Below are 19,015 nucleotides of genomic sequence, written 5' to 3' on the forward strand. Positions count from 1 at the left end.
TCAAAGGCTTGGCAAGTCAGACCCAGATAACTTTAGAGTCAGGAAGCGTTTGTCCCAACTGAGGGTTTTAAATAGTTTCTCTTGACTATTCACTCACAGTTTGTCTTGTTTGTGCTTTCCTTTGACCTTCTTTTAAATGATGAAAAACATATGGTGGCTATCATCACTGAGGATAACTTTGTGATCTATGAATACCATGAAAGAAGGCTTGTTGAGAAAAAAGCTGTCGATCAACAAAAAAAATGCATGGTTTGAATGATCAGACTGTCAAATAGGCCTATCTTCTGTACCTTTCAATATCACTATTTTATATTATTATTCATTATTTTATAACAATGTATATTGTATACATTATTGCTTTGGCAATATTGACACTGATTTTCATGCCAATAAAGCAGTTTGAATTTGAGAGAGTTACCATTTTAATCTTATTATTTATTTTTATAATAACTTTTTTGAATATCACTATTTTATATTATTATTAATTATTGATGCAATGAATCTGAGAGAGAGTGAGTTCCATTGTGAGGCATCTTTATATGAAATGTGGACAGTCAGACCACATCTGAAATAGACTCGTATTTGTTTTCTCAACTGTGCCAGGCAAGCTCAATAAAGCACAACTAATTTCAAATACTATTTGAACCCAGGTCTGGACAGTCTGTGTTCCAGTGTCACTGTTCCAGCCAGCCTCCCTTTCGCGGTATTGTATTATACTGTACTGGAACTGTTCACGTATTAGTTGGCTCGTTTCGCACACAGATTTATGTCATGGCTATGTGCGCAGGGACAAGCTGTAGTGAAGTCATGGTAAAAGGGAGGTGACTACTTAAACGAGGAAAGTAATTTCATACAGTCCATATGGGTTTTATTCAGTTGGACTGGGAAGGAGAATTTTAATGTATGTGGGGGCTGTGAATGGGAGATGTCCCAGAATCTCACTTCAACTCCAAACATTAGTCATCTTATTGGAAACGGATTGACCTTAAACACATCCGCCTCTCATTTCTCTCTCCTTCTATTTCTCTCTCCCTTTATTTATTTCTCTCTCTCTCTCCCTTTGCTTTTCTTCCCCTATAAGTAATGAGAATAAGAGAATTTGCATGAATATGTCCCATATGACCAATAGGTGTGACCTACTGTATATGCTGTCTTTGTCACGTTCTGTCTGTCTGTTTCGGTTTGTACATACAGTACATGCACCCCCAAACATCTTAATATGTCAATCTGTAATGCATTATGATAAGTCATTTTTAACCTTTCATTTCATCACTGTCTTTGTTCATATACAAGTAGACTGTTAAAATCTTAAAATCTTCCATGTGATAATACATAATTTAGGAGTGTCTGTAACGGAGGCATCCACTGTAAAATGTACAGAGAAGTAAGTGATTATAGATTTTTCATGGCAGCCTGGGATCTTGGCAGAGCAGAGGCTAGTCTAGTGGGAATTTCACTGGAGTTCACTTGACCTGACTGATAGAGAACCAATGCGAAGGTGATTAATGGGAATTTAAATGACTGGCTTTTTCTTGCTCTCACTCATGCTGAGTATTTAGGTTCTTATTTTTAAGCACAGTTTGACTGAAGGCCAAACCATACTGTCTGCAGTCACTCTGTGTGCCAGCCAATCTGACCTGGTATTTTTATAGCTTTTTAATGTTTTACCGGAACTATTTGGCGGTTTATTGTGATTTTTCGCAAATATAAGAATTTACGACAGTGTTATTATTAAAAGAAAGCATTCTAATGGCCTTGCTATATATAGAAATGTGGCATTTTAATTTATGATTATATTATCAAAAAGTAATGAATATAAACTGAGTTCTGAGCTCCTTGCTTTATATAGAAGAAGCATATTTGAGTGCTGATAAAGTACGTTTCTGTTTCTCTGTGTTTCCGGCCTCATCAGCAACTTTTCATCCACAGAGCCCTACTTTAAGAATGCTAATCCACGCTGTGCCCCTGAGATTGTCTGAGGCTTGGCAGGCACACCCTGCAAAGTGGCCATCAATGGAGAAGTGCTTTAAGAGCCCAGAGGGGTGTAGGATTTCCATTCCAAATGAGCTGAGACTCTTTGTTTGTGAGTGTGTGTTTGTTTGTAGGTGTGGATGTGAGCCAACTTGCCAGTGTATCTTGAATGTTTCTTTCTTTGTGTGTGTGTGTGTGTGTGTGTGTGTGTGTGTGTGTGTGTGTGTGTGTGTGTGTGTGTGTGTGTGTGTGTGTGTGTGTGTGTGTGTGTGTGTGTGTGTGTGTGTGTGTGTGTGTGTGTTGTTTATGGGGTTATACAGTAGCCTACTTTATCTCTTCTTGCCCAGGCTGTGCAGTATTCTGTGCCCTCTGGGGTTGATAGAAGTCAGTGTAGTGTCACCAACACAGCGCTCCCTTTGTGTCTGTCCACTGACGGGTTGCTTTGTGCTGGAACGTTCCACGTGCCCCAGACCATTGTCATCCCTTGTAACAAGAACTCCAATGTGTCTGTGTTGCTGTTTGCTGATTATTTCAAAACAAACAATAAAAGCCTTTCAGACAGCGTCCTGCTCACGCGGGGGATGAATCAGTAAAAGCTCTTCTTATTAGAGAGAGAGAGAGAGAGAGAAAATACCAGTCAAGCCCTGTGGATCAACTGAAATGCCATGCAACTGAAGTCTGCCCTGTGTTTCAATGGCCACAGTAACACAGACACAGTGTCAACCAACCAGCCATCACAATAAAAAAGGGATCGATGAATGGATGATTGACCCCTGATGATGACAATCACAGCATCATATTAACACAGCATCACAACTGAGCTTCAATCTGAGTGTGAAATTGTTTCTATTGAATCGTGAGGACATTACAGACATTAATCAAATGCATTACCACTTTTACTAGTGGATTTTCATTAAAAAAATAAGAAGAAAGAAAGCAGAAGGCTGAATGTATGTTTTGATTATATTTTCCAGGTATTCAATCAGGATCTAAGAAGTCTGGAATCCCTGCCCCCAGGGAGATCCCCCCCACCATGTCCAGAGACCGCGTGTCACTCAGGGACCAGTTGAGGACCTCCACGAACAAGAAGATGGTCCCCAGCGCCAGCACCTCCAGCCTGGCCACCCTAGCAACCAAGCACCAGCGCGGATCCACCACCACAAAGCCCAGGATAGACGCTGAGGGCTCGGAGAGAGGCTTCCTGGAGTGCCAGATTAAGGAGCTGCTGGCTGAAGCCAAGGCGAAGGAGTTTGAGATCAGCAAGCTGAGGATGGAGCTGCAGCGCTGCCGGGGGAAAGCCTCGTCGTCCTCACCTCACAACACCCCCTCCATTCCACCTGAGGGTGCCCCCGAGCAGGGCCAAGGCCCATCCCAGCAGGCTACAGACGCCCAGGCCCTGGTTGGGGAGCTGAGGGAGAAGAACGGGAAGTTCCAGAGGGAGCTGGCGGCTCTGAGGGAGGAGAACCAGGTCCTGAAGGAGAAGCTTTTCTCCCTGGAGTCCTCGCCTGCCTCTCCTCTGTCCAACAACACTACCACCACCACCAGCCCCTCCAAGCACTCCATCAACGGCCTCCCTTTAGACAACAACACCACTCCCCCAGCCAAGTCAGCCATACCCAGCCCGCTCAAAACCTCAGTCTCCTCCAGCAGTGACATCACCAAGGGCTCGCCCTCGCCAGACTCCTCAGAGTTTGAGAAGATCCCGTCGCGGTCTGACTCAGTGAGCAGCAGCGATGGGGGCTGTGGTGGTGTAGGGGTTGTAGGTGTGGGGAAGGGTCAGGGTCGCGACCCCTCAGTGGAGAGGCTGACGGAGCAGATCAAGAAGATGGAGGAGAGTCAGCACAGCACGGCAGAGGAGCTCCAGGCCACACTACAGGAGCTGGCTGACCAGCAGCAGGTGGTCCAGGAGCTGACGGCTGAGAACGAGCGCTTGGCCGAGGAGAAGGGCCTCCTACAGACGTCGCTGCAGCAGCAGAGGGAGAGGGTGGAGCTGCTGGCCCAGAAGAACGAGGCCCTGGCTGGGAGGCTGCAGGAGGCAGCCCAGGCCCAGAGCGGGGACGAGGACCGGGCAGCCGAGCTGGAGCAGCGCTACACTGACCTGGTGCAGAGCTCTCGCTTCGAGAGGGAAAAGCTGGTGGACATCCAGCAGCAGCTGACGGGGAGCTTGAGGGCCCTGGAGCAGGAGCACCAGGAGGCCCAGGGGCAGGTGAGGTCCCTCAGAGAAGAGAGGGACGGCCTCCAGTGCCAGGTGGAGAGGGAGGAGGAGGCCGGGGGTGAGATGACACGGGCGGCTGAGGAACACAAGGCGGCAGCGGACGCCCTGAGGGTGAAGAACGGACGGCTCAAAGCCCAGGTGGACATAGAGAGGCAGAAGGTTGGGGAACTGAAGGCCATGCAGAGTGCTGGGGACAGCACAGAGCTGCAGAGGCTGCTGAAGGTGGCCCACGCTGAGAGAGACAGACTGGAGGGGGAGGTAACAGGGCTGCGGCAGGAGCTGCTACAGACCCAGACCGACACTGAACATGCCCAGGGACTGCTCTCCAAGGTGGGTGGGACACCAAGCCATATAGAATAGAATAGAGTAGAAACTTTATTTCTCACCAAGGTGGGTGGGATACCAAGCTACAACTTATCCTCTGGCAGTCTGTAGCCCTAAATCGTCATTTTACCTTCTTCAGTGTAGGCTGTAATTTATGGATCTTGTGATGTATTATTCTACAGCAGTGGTCACCAACCTTTTCTGAGTCAAGATCACTTTCTGAGTCAAAATGCAAGCCGAGATCTACCGCTCAGATTTTTTCTTTTTTTAATGACACAAGCCACAAATAATAACAACGCACGCTTATCAAATGTGCATTTTATGGCTTATAAAACCTTTGAACAAAGACAGTGCTGAATAACAACCTAAACATGAATTTACTCATAAAAACATCAGCTCTTTGCTGTATTCCTTGAGTCTCTCTCTAGTCTTTGTCTTAAAGTCTTATTATCAACTTTGCTGTGCGTTGGAGGCCTATTTTTACAGTCTATGGCGCAAGGAAAATGTGCAGACACGGATCTGGGCTATCTGATTGGCCAGCTGTAGGCCTATACTGTAGGTGCACTTGATTTGCTCTCTGGGCCTGCCGGGAACACCTTGCTTTCCCTGGCTGTAGGGCTTCTGAATCAAGTGCACCTACTGTCAACAGCGCAAAACAAGTAAAAAAAAAAGGATCGCAAGTCTTTATCGCTGGGTTTTTTACAGAAATGTTTGGTGATTGACTAGGAATGGCTTGGAGATCACGATCGATCAGCTGGTGACAACTGTTCTACAGTATGTACAGGTAACTGCCAAAATAAAGGAAACACCAACATAGTGTCTTAATAGGGTTTTATACCACCACGAGCCAGAACAGCTTCAATGCACCTTGGCATAGATTCTACACGTGACTGGAGCTCTATTGGAGGGATGAATCGCCATTCTTTCGTGAGAAATTCCCTCATTTGGTGTTTTATTTTGTTGATAGTTGTGGAAAACGCTGTCTCAGGCACCGCTCCAGAATTCGAGTGTTTAATTGGGTTGAAATCTGGTGACTGAGTGACCATGGCATATGGTTTACATAGTTTTCATGCTCATCAAACCACTCGTGCCCTGTTGATGGTGGCATTATCATCCTATGGGGGCATAGCCATGGTAGCCAAAATAATGGCCTGCCCAGCATTTTTATACATGACCCTACGCATAATGGGATGTTAATTGCTTCATGAACTTAGGATGCACAGCTGTGTGGAAGCACCTGCTTTCAATATACTTTGTATCACTCATTTACTCAAGTTTTTCCATTATTTTGACAGTTACCTGTACATTGCATTCGGAACGTATTCAGACCCCTTGACATTTTCCACATTTTGTTACGTTACAGCCTTACTCTGAAATGTATTAAATTGTCTTTTTCCCTCATCAATCTGCACACAATACCCCACAATGACAAAGCAAAAACAGGTTTTTAGATTTTTTTGCAAATGTATAAAAAATGTAAAACTTAAATATCACATTTACATCAGTATTCAGACCCTTTACTCAGTACTTTGTTGAAGCAACTTTGGCAGCGATTACAGCCTTGAGTCTTCTTGGATATGACACTACAAGCTTGGCACACCTGTATTTGGGGAGTTTCTTCCATTCTCCTCTGCAGATCCTCTCAAGTTCTTGTCAGGTTGGATGGGGAGCGTCGCTACACAGCTATTTTCAGGTCTCTCCAGAGAGAGTCCGGGCTCTGGCTGGGCCAATCAAGGACATTCAGAGACTTGTCCCGAAGCCACTCCTGCGTTGTTTGGCTGTGTGCTTTGGGTTGTTGTCCTGTTGGAAGGTGAACCTTCGCCCCAGTCTGAGGTCCTAAACGCTCTGGAGCAGGTTTTCATCAAGGATGTCTCTGTACTTTTCTCCGTTTACCTTTCCCTCGATCCTGATTAGTCTTCCAGTCCCTGCCGCTGAAAACATCCCCACAGCATGATGCTGCCACCACCACGCTTCACTGTAGGGATGGTGCCAGGTTTCCTCCAGACGTGACGCTTGGCATTCAGGCCAAAGAGTTCAATCTAGGTTTCATCAGACCAGAGAATCTTGTTTCTCATGGTCTGAGAGTCCTCTAGGTGCCTTTTGGCAAACTCCAAGCAGGCTGTCGTGCCTTTTACTGAGGAGTGGCTTCCATCTGGCCACTCTATCATAAAGGCCTGATTGGTGGAGTGCTGCAGAGATGGTTTTCCTTCTGGAAGGTTCTCCCATCTCTACAGACGAACTCTGGAGTGCTGTCAGATTGACCATCGGGTTCTTGGTTACCTCCCTGACCAAGGCCCTTCTCCCCCAATTGCTCAGTTTGGACGGGCGTTCAGCTCTAGGAAGAGTCTTGGTGGTTCCAAACTTCTTCCATTTAAGAATGATGGACGCCACTGTGTTCTTGGGGAGCTTCAATGCTGCAGAAATGTGTTTGTACCCTTCCCCAGATCTGTGCATCGACACAATCCTGTCTCGGAGCTCTGCAGATTATTCCTTCGACCTCATGGCTTGGTTTTTGCTCTGACATGCACTGTCAACTATGGGACCTTATATAGATAGATGTGTGCATTTCCAAATCATGTCCAATCAATTGAATTTACCACACACAGGTGGACTCCAATCAAGTTGTAGAAACATCTCAAGGATGATCAATGGAAACAGGATGCCCCTGAGTTTAATTTTGAGCCTCATAACAAAGGGTCTGAATACTTATGTAAATAAGGTATTTCTGTTTTTAATTTGTAATACATTTGCAAAAATGTCGCTTTGTCATTATTGGGTTTTGTGTGTAGAGTGATGAGAATTATTATTTTTTAAATCCATTTTAGAATAAGGCCGTAACAAAATGTGGAAAAAGTCAAGGGGTCTGAATGCTTTCTGAATGCACTGTATATACAGTATGCTGTGTTATACAGTGGGTGGGTCTACTCCTGGATGATGATTGGTTAAAACCGCATTCCAACCGCTGTCTAGTCCACAAGTTACCACCGGCTAAAGCTATAATGTTGAAATGCCTATTCACTCTGTTCCATCTCACTGCGCAAATCCACTGTCTTGTCAGCCCAGCAAGGCAATTTATAAACTTGATCTCCACTATAAAAAGCATCTAGACATTATCTCCCATTTATTTTAAAACTAGCATTTGTTTTTCAACAGCAGAGATTTGTATAAACCTTATTGTCTCTCTCTCCAACATTTGCAACTTCGTTTCAGTATTGAAATTCGATCTCCAGCTGTCCCATAGTAATGAACATGTCGGGACGAGACATACAGGTTTTCTCTGCCAGTCTAAATCATGAATCAGCTGGCATTGTTTTTATGGATATATACAAAGAAATGTCAATAGAAAACAGGTAAAACTAAACAAAATGCAGCTAGTTTGCAGTCTTTCCAGCATCAGTTTGAAGGGATTGTATTAGATGTGTTGTTGGCTAGCTCCTCTGAACAACAATGTCCTGACCAGAGAGCACATTTACTATGCCAGGTGAAATGCACATCATTAGCTTGTTGTTATGGATGTATCCAAATAAATGTCACTAGAAAACAGCTTAAACAAACACAAACGCAGCTACCTTGCTGTTATTCTGGCTGCACTGTTTGACATGATTGGAAGTTAGCCGTAGTTGGCTAGCTAGCAAGCAAGGGATAAGAATTTTGCCAGCCAGTATGGCAATGGAACATTTAGAACAAACGACTGGGTTTAGTACAGAGCAAAAAGACTTAACGACTGTGTCGCGTCTCTGGCATCCGAACAGATAGAACCAACGTCCAGCCAGCTTGGGTAGCAACCTTAGATTTGTGTCGGGACTATATGCTATATATGCAAAAGTATGTGGACACCCCTTCAAATGAGTTGATTTGGGTATTTCAGCCACACCTGTTGCTGACAGGTGTATAAAATCGAGCACACAGCCATGCCACTCCATAGACAAACATTGGCAGTAGAATGGCCTTACTGAAGAGCTCAGTGACTTTCAATGTGGCACTGTCATAGGATGCCACCTTTCCAACAAGTCAGTTTGTCAAATTGGTGGGAACGTGGAAACGTCTAGTGGAAACGTCTAGGAGCAACAACGTCTCATTCGCTAAATGGTAGGCCACACAAGCTCACAGAGCGGGACCAGAGAGTCCTGAAGCGCCTAGCGCATAAAAATATTCTGTCCTCGGTTGCAACAATCACTACCGATTTCCAAACTGCCTCTGGAAGCAACGTCAGCACAAGAACTGTTAGTCGGGAGTTTCATGAAATGGGTTTCCATGGCCGAGCAGTCGCACACAAGCCTAAGATCGCTATGCCAAGCATTGGCTGGAGTGGTGTAAAGCTTGCCGCTATTGGACTCTGCAGCAGTGAAAATGCATTCTCTGGAGTGATGAATCACACTTCTCCATCTGGCAGTCCGACGGACGGATCTGGGATTGGCGAATGCCAGGAGAACACTACCTGCCTCAATGAATAGTGCCAACTGTAAAGTTTGGTGGAGGAGGAATAATGTTCTGGGGCTGTTTTTCATGGTTCGAGCTTGGCCCCTTAGTTCCAGTGAAGGGAAATCTTTTCTTTTTTTTGTCCTAAGACAATTACAGTTTCAAGATACAATACTTGCAAATATGTACAGTTCAATAGGGAGAAAACAACACAAAAACAAAATGAAATAACAAAAACAAAAACAATAGGATACAAATGAATAAGGACAAAACCAAATAAATTTAAAACAAATAGGTTTCAGTATTTCCAAATTCAATCGGCCTATTCAAATGTCAATCTCAAAGGCTACCAACCCAGAGCCACATAGGAATGTAAAAGGTAGACAGAGCAGGGCAATCCCATCACCCATCCACAAGACCAAACATAGTTGTTAAATTAGGCTAGGTGAAGGGAAATCTTAACACTACAGCATACAATGACATTCTAGACAATTCTGTGCTTCCAACTTTGTGGCAACAGTTTGGGGAAGGCCCTTTCCTGTTTCAGCATGACAATGCCCCCGTAGGAGGACGCATGGCTCCCGACCTTCGCCTCTCCCGAGTTCGCACAGGAGTTGCAGCGATGGGACAAGACTGTAACTACCAATTGGATATCACGAAATTGGGGATGAAAAGGGGTATAAAGTACACAAAAAACAACAACAACAAAAAAAGACAATGCCCCCGTGCACAAAGCGAGGTACATACAGATCAGTGTGGAAGAACTTGGCTGGCCCTGACCTCACCAAATTGATCACCTTTGGGATAAATTGGAACACCGACTGCGAGCCAAGCCTAATCGCCCAACATCAGTGCCAGACCTCACTAATGCTCTTGTGGCTGAATGGAAGCAAGTCCCTGCAGCAATGTTCCAGCATCTAGTGTAAAGCCTTTCCAGAAGAGTGGAAGCTGTTCTAGCAGCAAAGGGGGACCAACTCCATATTAATGCCCATGATTATGGAATCAGATGTTCGACAAACGGGTGTCCACATACTTTTGGTCATGTAGTGTATCCCGTGGAAGGATGGAATAGTATGAATAAATTCATCAACATAATGTTATTTATGAAAATATGTCAATCATTATTTGAATATGTTAGTAAACCGTTGTATAAAAGTGATAATGCCCTCGAAGCCGGTGTTTGGAGGATATACAGTGTGTTCGGAAAGTATTCAGACCCCTTCCTTTTTCCACATTTTGTTACCTTACAGCCTTATTCTAAAATGGATTAAGTAAAAAATGTTCCTCATCAATCTACACACAATACCCAATAATGACAAAGTGAAAACAGTTTTTTGGAAATTTTTGCAAATGTATTAAAAATATAAAAACAGAAATACCTTATTTCCATAAGTATTCAGACCCTTTGCTATTAGACTCGAAATTGAGCTCAAGTGCCATCCTGTCTCTATTGATCATCCTTGAGATGTTTCTAGATATTGATTGGAGTCCACCTGTGGTAGATTCAATTGATTGGACATGATTTGGAAAGGCACTGTGTATATAAGGTCCCACAGTTGACAGTGCCTGTCAGAGAAAAATCAAGCCTTGAGGTCAAAGGAACTCTCCGTAGAGCTCCGAGACAGGATTGTGTTGAGTCACAGATCTGGGGAAGGACACCAAAACATGTCTGCAGCATCGAAGGTCCCCAAGAACAATTTAACCTCTGAGATATCAGACTACAGTTATACACAATACCTCATCTGCCATGATGGTTTAAATTAAATATTGTATTGCTAGTGAAGAGAAGCTTTGCGATAGTTCAGCACTTTCCCTCACCACTCTCCAGCATATGAGCAGATGTTCAATGAAATTGTTTTCATCTGCTTGTAGGTTCAGAAAGCCTGAGTGAGCAGTGGTTTCAACATCACAACATCACACTAATAGACCCTGTGCCGAGTAGTGCCCACACTGAGGTGATGCAGTCTTGGGTTAAAATAGTATTTGTTAGTAGTGGATCAGGAAGTGTATTAGCTGCAGCAGGAGACAAGGGCTTTAGACACTTAACTGTAAAATCAATGAGTCATCATCACCTGTTTACCCAGCAGCCAGTTACACTGTAGTGTAGGGTAGGCTATCAAAATGGCTTTGGAGGAGTTCCTGCTAGGCTATTGTGTCAATGAGTCTCTGTAGACACTGGCATGGCTAATGTCCAACAGCTTTTATCATCTTTTTTTTATTACGTCAGACTAGAAGGGCGTATTAGCAGGTACAGTCACAGAGTCATATGTAGATAGATCTAAGGCTCTGCTTACAGTAATGGGTGTGTCACTGTCAGTTGGTCTAAGTGATAAGCACACATGCCCAGACTTGAGGATGTCTGGTGGATTAGATATTAACTGTTAATGGTTAAGTAACCCTTTATTATCTAGTGATTAGGCTAAGATTAACTGTCTAATGCAATCGCAAACCTTGTGGAATGAAAAAATAAAATACAATAGGCCTATTCTGTCAAACATGCTTAGAAAAGTTAGACTTTTCTGCATTCAGAAATGCACCTGCTTTATGTTTGTAAAGGCCTTTCGTATTCTCCTTCCATCTTTAATATAGAGGTAATAGGTACGGACATTGGAAAAGTGGGTATACTGTCACATCAGACACAGCGCCATCTCATGGTGGCAGCAAACAGTACACTTGTAGAGAGAAGCCCCTTGATGGACCAACTAACCAATCATGTCAACTATACATGTGACTAACCAATCAGATGGTCTCCTACTATGTCCCAGGTGGAGGCTGAGTGCCAGCAGGTGGCAGAGCGAGCCATGAGCCGGGAGGAGGAGCTGAGTGGCCGGGTCAGTGCCCTGGAGTATGGGTGTCGGCAGGCCGACGGCCAGATCAAGGACCTGAAGGAGACCATTTTTGAGCTGGAGGACCAGGTGGAGCAGCAGAGGGCTGTCCACCTCCACACCAACCAGACCATCCTGGACCTAGAGAGTATGTTCACTAGTCTATATATCATCAGTCTACTACTGTACTACTTACTCTACCTCCTCCATCCTAACTTTTACTTGTTATAGGAGCACAGCACTCCTAAGCACATAGGGCCGGTTTCCCTGGCCCAGATTAAGCCAGCACCTGGACTAAATATGTGTAGCGGTATGCATTGTTTTTGTCCTTTTATTTGGTCAGTGGTGAGGCTCGCGACACATGGATTAAGTATGAGTTATAGATATACAGTCGGAAGTTTACATACACATTAGCCAAATACATTTAAACTCAGTTTTTCACAATTCCTGACATTTAATCCTAGTAAAAATTCCCTGTCTTAGGTCAGTTAGGATCACCACTTTATTTTAAGAATGTGAAATGTCAGAATAATAGTATAGAGAATTATTTATTTCAGCTTTTATTTCTTTCATCACATTTCCAGTGGGCCAGAAGTGTACATACACTCAATTCGTTTTTTGGTAGCATTGCCTTTAAATTGTTTAACTTGGGTCAAACGTTTCGGGTGGCCTTCCACAAGCTTCCCACAATACCTTGACTTTGTTGTCCTTAAGCCAAGTATGCTTGGGGTCATTGTCCATTTGGAAGACCCATTTGCAACCAAGCTTGAACTTCCTGACTGATGTCTTAAGATGTTGCTTCAATATATCCACATAATTTTGCTTCCTCATGATGCCATCTATTTTGTGAAGTGCACCAGTCCCTCCTGCAGCAAAGCACCCCCACAACATGATGCTGCCACCCCCGTACTTCACGGTTGGGATGGTGTTCTTCGTTTTGCAAGCCTCCCCCTTTTTCCTCTAAACATAACGATGGTCATTATTGCCAAACAGTTCTATTTTTGTTTCATCAGACCACAGGACATTTCTCCAAAAAGTACGATCTTTGTTCCCATGTGCAGTTGCAAACCGTAGTCTAGATTTTTTATGGCGGTTTTGGAGCAGTGGCTTCTTCCTTGCTGAGCGGCCTTTCAGGTTATGTCGATATAGGACTCGTTTTACTGTGGTTATAGATACTTTTGTACCTGTTTCCTCAAACATCTTCACAAGGTTCTTTGCTGTTGTTCTGGGATTGATTTGCACTTTTCGCACCAAAGTACGTTCATCTCTAGGAGACAGAACGCGTCTCCTTTCTGAGCGGTATGACGGCTGTGTGGTCCCATGGTGTTTATACTTGCGTACTGTTGTTTGTACAGATGAACGTGGTACCTTCAGGCGTTTGGAAATTGCTCCCTGTCATATGCATAGTAAGGGACAGACCAAGGCGCAGCGGGTATAGTGCTCATCTTCTTATTTTATTTCGAGAGAACACCAAACAGTTCCGTAAGGCACACGGCTATACAGAAAACAACCACCCACAAACCCAAAGGAAAAAGGGCTGCCTAAGTATGGCTTCCAATTAGAGACAACGAAAGAAACCATACTCGGCCACACATAGAAAACGAACATAGAAAATGAAAACTAGAACAAATCCCCTCTAAATAAACCAACCCCAAAACACACAAAAACAACACCCCCTGCCACGCCCTGACCATACTACAATGACAAATGACCCCTTTACTGGTCAGGACGTGACACTCCCAATGATGAACCAGACTTGTGGGAGTCTACACATTTTTTTTCTGAGGCCTTTTGATTTTCCCATGATGTCAAGCAAAGAGGCACTGAGTTTGAAGGTAGGCCTTGAAATACATCCACAGGTACACCTCCAATTGACTCAAATGATGTCACTTAGCCTATCAGAAGCTTCTAAAACCATGACATAATTTTCTGGAATTTTCCATGCTGTTTAAAGGCACAGTCAACTTAGTGTATGTAAACTTCTGACCCACTGGAATTGTGATACAGTAAATTATAAGTGAAATAATCTGTCTATAAACAATTGTTGGAAAAATGACTTGTGTCATGCACAAAGTAGATGTCCTAACAGACTTGCAAAAACTATAGTTTGTTAACAAGAAATTTGTGGAGTGGTTGAAAAACAAGTTTTAATGACTCCAACCAAAGTGTATGTAAACTTCCGACTTCAACTGTAGCAATGCAGATTGAACTGATAGCAGGCTCATAATAACCATACTATATAACGAGAAATAAATTTTGAATGGATATAAATGATCCCTGTAGTTCCACTGGTAAAAGAGGTTAGATTTACCGAATGTATTTATCAGACTAAGAAATAGCTGCAGCAATGGCTACGTTTATGATATGTGTCTTTCGCAGATGTATTCTGTGGTTGATGTTCTCAAAGTAATGACATATTTATCTTTCTTTACAGACCAACTCAAGAAGCTGGAGGAGCAGAAGGCTGAAGTGGAGAGGCAGCTGAAGATCTTGAGTAAACAGATGAAGGTAGGAGTGATCTGACTGTTAGTGGTTATATACTTTCAGGTGGTTTGCTGGTGGTCAAGATGGTCAAGGTTTGTGACTCCTATGATGCGAAGAGAATCACAATCCTCATATGGTATACTGTGTGTGTGTGTGTGCGTATTTATGTGTGTTTGTGTTCAGGATGAGACAGAGGAGTGGCGGCGGTTCCAGGCAGACCTCCAGACAGCCGTAGTGGTGGCCAACGACATCAAGGTGGAGGCCCAACAGGAGATCCGCTCTCTGAGGAGGAGGTTACAGGAGGAGCAGGGTCGCAGCACCAAGCTCTCCTCAGACCTGGAGCAGCTGCAGGGAGTCAGGTACGTACCGTATGGCTGGGAGCGTTTAGTACCTACAGCAGTGCTATTCAATTACGGTCCTGGAGGGCAGAAACACTTCTGGTTTTTGTTTCTACCTGAATGTACTCATCTGATGTTCCAGGTCTAAATCAGCCCCTGATGAGATAGGAAGAATGTAACCCAGAAGTGTAATTGGTCTAAAGGGTCCAGATTTGAATAGCCCTGACCTACAGTATACCTCCCCTACTACTCCCTCTGTTTCTATCCAACATCCAACCTCCTCTCCCTTTCCCTAGCCTTTCCCCTTTTGCTCCCTCTTAGCACTGAGCCTCTCTCTATCCTAGCTAACACACTCTGTCCTGGAGCTGCAGCTACTGTAAGGCTTGCCATATCCCACTGATGGTGTGAGTGTTCAATGTAGTAGTCAGATTCATATAGGATGCCGTGTGGGAGGCTATAGCGAGCCGAGCTGGAAGGAACCATTTGTATTTCCATATGCCATTAATCGGTTCCCTTTTAAATATTTTAAGAGGCTACCCCAAAATTTTGATTTGATGTCATGGTAGCTTATGATGTTCAGTATTTTTGGGGTGGGGGATGCATTGAAACGAGGTGACGCTAGCTGCCAATTAGGATATGATTCACCATTAAGTCCAATAATAATATCTTAATACCCAAATCCTTGGATTCTCAAGCCTCAAATCCTGGGATTTTGGGGGGCTTCAAATCCTGGGCTTTGGCAAACCTTGCTAATAGAGGATTAGCAGGCAGTCTCCTCTCATGCATTATCTTGGTCTGTCTATCTGGTTCCTGCTGCACTGACTGCTCTGTCAGTCTGTCTACCACTCACCACCACTGATTGTAACACACTGGACCAGCAATGGACCCTAGCACTTCACTGAGACAAGCTGTTTTATTGGAGTAGTGTAGCACTAATATAGTGGCCTAAGCTCTGCCTAGAAATGCTGCTGCCCAGACTGCACTGACAGCAGCACTAAACTATTTGAGTCGGTTCTCTTCAAAATATAAAATGAGACAGACACTTTAGGGGCCATAGCATCATTCCTCTGTTTTGTTTTGTTTTGTTTCATGTGGCTACCTGTACACCATGGTCTGTGCTGCCAGGGACGTGATTGGAAAGAGAAAGGGGGATATCTAGTCAGTTGTACAACTGAATGCCTTCAACTGAAATGTGTCTTCCACATTTAACCCAACCCTTCTGAATCAGAGAGGTGCGGGGGGCTGCCTTAATCGTCATCCACTTCTTCGGCGCCCAGAGAACACTGGGTTAACTGCCTCGCTCAGGGACAGAACGACCTATTTTTACCTTGTCAGCTCAGGGATTCAATCCAGCAACCTTTCGGTTACTGGCCCAACGCTCTAAACACTAGGCTACCTGCCATGATTGGTTGGTTTGTTGATGAAAAGCTCAGCCTCTTGGTCCTGTGTCTTGTGTGCAGTGACAGCGGCAGTGACAGTATGATGAGAGGCAAATTAGGCTAGTATTGTTAATATTACAGAGCTCATCAGTTAGTTTCTAATATAGCTGGCCTGACATAAAACATGTAAACGTGTAATTTAGAACGTAAAGAAGAATGTGGTATTTTACTTTACTTTCCCCGTACGTACTTGGGACGTACCAGACCAGAAGCTCCCCTCCTCCCTGAGATCATTCGTTCTCTCAAGGATGTCCCCCTCTCAGACATGGCTCCTTATAGAAAGCCCAGGTGAGTCCACTGCACTGCCAGCTCAGTGAATGATGCCTTTAGAGGGAATGCTACTGCTGATCTAGAACTGCTGATTTTCCTTCCTACTGTTTCCTGCTGCTTCCTACTGCTTCCTGCTGATTGTCTGTCTGACTGGCTGTCAGCTGCACAAACTATCTATCCACTGCCTGTGTCCTTTCATTTGAGTGGGCTGGGGTTTGCTTCGCTTAATTTCTACAAAAGAAAACTGCTACTAAAATGTTATTTTGGTACTTGGCGCCACCTGCTGTTCTGTTGAATCAATCCTTTATCTAGTCTTGGTTCCTCTGGAGAATTGTCTAGTAGTATGACACGGCATGACTGATTTGTACTCATGCTATCATCTGCTTTATTAACTAAACAACATTTTGTCTGTATAGCATTGTATACTGATCGCAGAGTCATGTAGACAGATGTGATTTCATTAGCCAGCTAAGAGACACATGGAGAGAGGGACAGACAGAGGAAATAGCCTTTATTGCTATAGTGACTTTAGAGAAATAAACCACTCTGGCTGTGCTACATCCATTTGGGGTCTTAAACAAATTACAGGTAGACAAGTACATGGCTTTTTAAGAGGGTATATTCTCTATTTATTTCAACTCATGTTGTCTCTGGTTTCGGTCTTGTTTTTCAGACTTGGGGCTGGAGCCAGTTTTGATACCAAGACTGCAGTAGAGGGGCGGTAGAAAAGTCCAACCACAACACATCTGGACCCTCTGAAGACAGACTGACAGTATTATTGTACAGAGTTACTTTGATCAGTATTACCATAAAAACGGTTATGTGGTATGTCATTCTGATGGGTTTATTAGCAAGGTTGGTTTACCAGACAGACAGTCAGACTGTGGTTTACTGTTAATCCAATCTATTGTGAAACAGCACTTGGCTGCCAAATTAACACATATTTGTTTGTGAAATCTTTCTAAAATGCTGTACACCTTTTTATCTGTATTGTTTGCAGTGCTTTCAGATGTATTTGTGTTGATGAATCTCTCCTCTCTGTCGGTCAAGAGAGGGGACTGATGATAAGATAGGAGGGGTTTCTGTTACTGATTCCTATTTGCGTTGTGCCTTTTAGACACTTAAATTGCCTCAGTGGTGAATTTTCACTTACTCAATGTGTTGCTAAAGAAGAGTCATTTATTTGTTAAGAAAACAAATGATGAGAATGAGACATATTTTTGTTCAGTTCTCTGAAAAAAACTGAAGCCAAAACAGTCTGTTTATCAGCTGTACGCTGCCAGTTATCATTATGAGTCAGATAATTTTTTTCTGTTAGGCTTCATTACTATGTTTCAGGTCAAGTGCAACTTAAAAAAGCCAAACAGAAAAAAATGTCAAGTTATTTTTGTTGATCACAGCTGGTTTTATTGGTCTTTTGGTTTAGAATTGTTCTAGTAAGTTGTGCATCTGTGGTTATTATTACGATCCGTTTCTTATAACTGACCGTTTGGAATATCTGTTACTTCAAAAAGTGCTTGGATGATATTGACGTTTTTTTATGGTAATAATCAACAATCAGTTCACTTTAAATTTCAATTCTTTGAGAGTATTCACGGCTACTTAGATGCAGTCATGTACTGTAGTTGGAATGGGAAAGCAATGTTTTAGCATACATTTTCATTGGGTATTTCATTTGCACCTTGTGTTAAAAATCTGGTTCAGATAATGTGGTGTGATAAGGTACCTCTAGATGGCGTTATTTACCAGAATATCAAGAATGGCAAAACATCAATAAGCTGCGCTGGTCAGTAGTCCTACGTTGTGTGTGTAATCACTGAGCTACAGTTGAAGTCCAGCTCACCAATTTGAGTTCTGTCTACAGACAACAACACTGAACCACAGACAGTATATTATTACATTATCACTGGTCATTATCACGTTATCACTAATAATGTCCTCACAGGAAGGACACTGTGAATTTAAGCCATAAGGGTAATCAACTGCTGATCACTGACCAATTCAGACAGTCCTCTCTGCCTCAGATTTACAGCCGTGCCTAAAACTCATTATGAACTGGCCTAACTCATCAAAATGTCCAAATCAATGTCAAAGTGCCCTGTAGTTCTGTAGGCCATAATATTCCACTCTGAACTTCAGGGAGCTAAAAGCATTGTGAAGGTTTTATCACTCATTCTGAAGTATTTCTAATGCAACCCCATCAGGTCAAATAAAAAGCCTCTCATTTCTGATGACTGCTTCAGGGTAGACGTCAGATCGTTGAAGTGATGCTGGCGTCGTGACACCCATTAGAAGTGTATAATGACCAACTGCCATCCTGTAAACCTCAGGTTATAGTGATTATTATTACCTAGTAACAGGACTATTCAGTAGATGCAGTCATACACAAGCCATTGTATTCGACTAGAGACAGATAGATGTGCTTGCTAAGTTCAACTTTGAGTGCTATCGATATTGCCAAAAAGGCCACCTCATCGTAAGACATGGTGGTAACTGTGTTGATTACCTTTTTTATGCCTTTGATTTAAAGCCATGCTCAACAGTTCAACAAGTGAATGTGCAAAAGTTTGATGTGTTATTTTAGGTGAAATCTTATTGAGACTTGGACTCTGGTTTTAATACCTGTGACATATCAAATATACAATACTGTTTATCTAGAGAAATAGTCAATATAAGGTGTTTGTCAGTCTGTTTAAAAGTATTTTGTATTTGTTCATTGGAAAGTCAATA

General features: G+C 43.4%; 1 protein-coding gene across 5 annotated transcripts in view; it reads left to right on the forward strand.

Moving 5' to 3' along the window:
• The window catches only part of LOC106603510 (cytospin-B), a 192,337-nt gene that overhangs the window by 106,517 nt on the left and 66,805 nt on the right, over positions 1–19,015 (forward strand). For all 5 annotated transcript variants that reach the window (XM_014197290.2, XM_014197289.2, XM_014197288.2 and 2 more), the window contains 4 exons: positions 2,946–4,516; positions 11,695–11,902; positions 14,189–14,262; positions 14,422–14,597. In XM_014197290.2, the coding sequence (XP_014052765.2) occupies positions 2,946–4,516; positions 11,695–11,902; positions 14,189–14,262; positions 14,422–14,597 (2,029 nt within the window). The remainder of the gene's footprint in view (positions 1–2,945; positions 4,517–11,694; positions 11,903–14,188; positions 14,263–14,421; positions 14,598–19,015) is intronic.

This window comes from Salmo salar, chromosome ssa04 (assembly GCF_905237065.1).
Source record: "Salmo salar chromosome ssa04, Ssal_v3.1, whole genome shotgun sequence".
Classification (NCBI taxonomy): domain Eukaryota; kingdom Metazoa; phylum Chordata; class Actinopteri; order Salmoniformes; family Salmonidae; genus Salmo; species Salmo salar.